At 70.1% G+C, this 2,007-nt stretch overlaps 2 protein-coding genes across 2 annotated transcripts in view; both read left to right on the plus strand.

The window, feature by feature from the left end:
- The window catches only part of LOC101619722 (inactive polypeptide N-acetylgalactosaminyltransferase-like protein 5), a 49,871-nt gene that overhangs the window by 39,356 nt on the left and 8,508 nt on the right, over positions 1-2,007 (plus strand). The window lies entirely within an intron of this gene.
- Positions 1,455-2,007, plus strand: part of LOC105854493 (polypeptide N-acetylgalactosaminyltransferase 11-like) — a 4,952-nt gene continuing 4,399 nt past the window's right edge. The window contains exon 1 of the mRNA XM_012733886.1: positions 1,455-1,809. Within this exon, the coding sequence (XP_012589340.1) occupies positions 1,521-1,809 (289 nt within the window). The 5' untranslated portion in view covers positions 1,455-1,520. The remainder of the gene's footprint in view (positions 1,810-2,007) is intronic.

Consider the following 2,007-nt stretch of genomic DNA (forward strand, 5'->3'; position numbering starts at 1 on the left):
TCGTGCACGAGTTGAGGCCTCGTGAGGAGGAGGACAAGGGGACAGCGGTCGAGGGCTCCGGGTTCGCTCCGGCGGCTCTGGCTCCCGCGCCGCTCCTGTGCCGAGGGAGGGGAGAGCGTGGGCAACAGAGTCGGCCTCTCCCCGCGGGGAGCGCGCTCCGTGTCGCCTCGCACTGGCCGAGTGGACAGCGGGGTGGCGCCCGCGGGGGCTCCTTGGTGCCAGACGCGGCTGCCGCCTGGCCTGGCCCTGCAGCCAGGCGCGACCCGCGCCCGAGACGGCACTGGCAGTGTCAGGGCGGAGACCGGCGCGGCGTCTGTTCGTCCTCCACTGTCCTCGCGCGGATGAACGTGCTTCGGCCGGCCGGGGCGGAGAGGTGGGGCGCGTCTCCCCTCTCTGCCTGCCCCAGTGGGTCCGGAGCGCTCCTGGCGCCGCTGCCCGCCTCACGCACGGGCACTCGCCGGCCCCCCTCGCTCCCCGCACCCTCTGCTTGTTCCGGGCGTCTCCCGCTGGAGTCGGCTTTAGGCTGCTGTTCACCTTCGTTCTCTGCTGACTCCTGCCAGTGTGAGGAAGGACAGTTACGAGCTACTGCTCCTTCTAATCGGGTCACTCAGATGCGTCTTTCTTAACTCAGAGCCTGTGTTGTGTTTTCTGACGTCACCACCGGGTGACTTTGGCCGTATCCCGCTGGCTGGCAAAGCGGCACCTTCACTGCCTGGCTCTGAGGCCGCCACCTCCACTGGGACTTCTCTCACCGCTGCGGTTTCGTCCTGTCACGGTGGCATCTGGGAAGGACTCGCCCACGTCCTGTCTGGCCCACGCCCTTCCGAGGGGCGAGTTGGCCGTGGGCTTCCCGTCTCCCTGCGCCGCGGCCTCTCCCGGAGCCCGCCGAGGCCTCCCTTTCCCACCGCACAGCCTGACCGAGTCACCTGCCTGGGGTCCCCTCCGGCCAGGGAGGGGGGCGGCCGGGAGAGAAGGGAAGGCAGACTGAGGGTGCTGCTGGCGCCGGTGAGGAGGGGTCGGGGGTTCCAGCTGGAAATGGAAGCTGCGGCACGCCCCACCCCCACCCGTGGCACAGGGGTTAAGGGCAGCACTAGGCAGCCGCTGCAGCTGAGCCCCCGAGGGTCCCCCGGGGAGCCGCCCCGGCCTCTCTGGGCGGTCACAGGGAAAGGCCCCGGCCGCAGGGATTGTGCTGCCTGAGTGGGCAGAGCCCGAGGGCGGACACGGTGACTGGACGCAGCCGGGGTGGAGGAGGGGCGTCCTCGGGGCCTCGGCTGCTTCGCCCGCAGCTGGCTGAGACTGTCGGTCTCGCCCCAGGTTGCTTGTGGGGCCCGTCCCCCCTCCTGAGCTTGCCGACCTGCACACGAGTCTGCCGGCGGCGAGTGGGTGGGCGGCCAGCGGCCCGGGGCGGCCTGTGCTTGGCCTCGGCCGCTGCCCAGCTGGCGGCGAGCGGCAGGTCCGCAGCGTCTCACCTGTCTTGTCTTCCAGGAGAGCGGCGATGGCGCCCCTGCGGGGCTAGGGCGATGATGGGAAGCGCCACCGCCCGCTACTTCTGCTACGGATGCCTCTTCACCTCCGCCGCCTGGACGCTTCTGCTGTTCGTGTATTTCAACTTCAGTGAAGTGACTCAGCCTCTTAAGAATGTGCCCGTCCAGGGGTCCGGGCCCCACGGGCCGTTCCCCAAAAAATTCCATCCTCGCTTCACTCGGGGTCCCGGTCGAGTGTTAGAGTCACAGTTCAAAGCAAACAGAATCGACAGCGAGGTCAGTCCCGAGGACGCGGCCAGAGGCGACGCGCAGGTCTCGGAGCTGGGTGAGTGCGGCCGGGGGTCGGGGGCCGGGGGCTCGCGAGGGCGCCTACCCAGCACGTCCCCGGTGGCCACGACGTCGCACGTGTACATGGCGGCCATCAGGCGCTGGGGCTTGGCCTGCAGGGCGCAGCGGCACGCGTCCCTCATGGTGGCCATCAGCTGCCCCGAGAGCGGCCCGTAGCAGTCGGGGGCCGGGGGCT

Source organism: Condylura cristata, unplaced genomic scaffold, assembly GCF_000260355.1.
Source record: "Condylura cristata isolate star-nosed mole 26May11 unplaced genomic scaffold, ConCri1.0 scaffold00042, whole genome shotgun sequence".
NCBI classification, from domain to species: domain Eukaryota; kingdom Metazoa; phylum Chordata; class Mammalia; order Eulipotyphla; family Talpidae; genus Condylura; species Condylura cristata.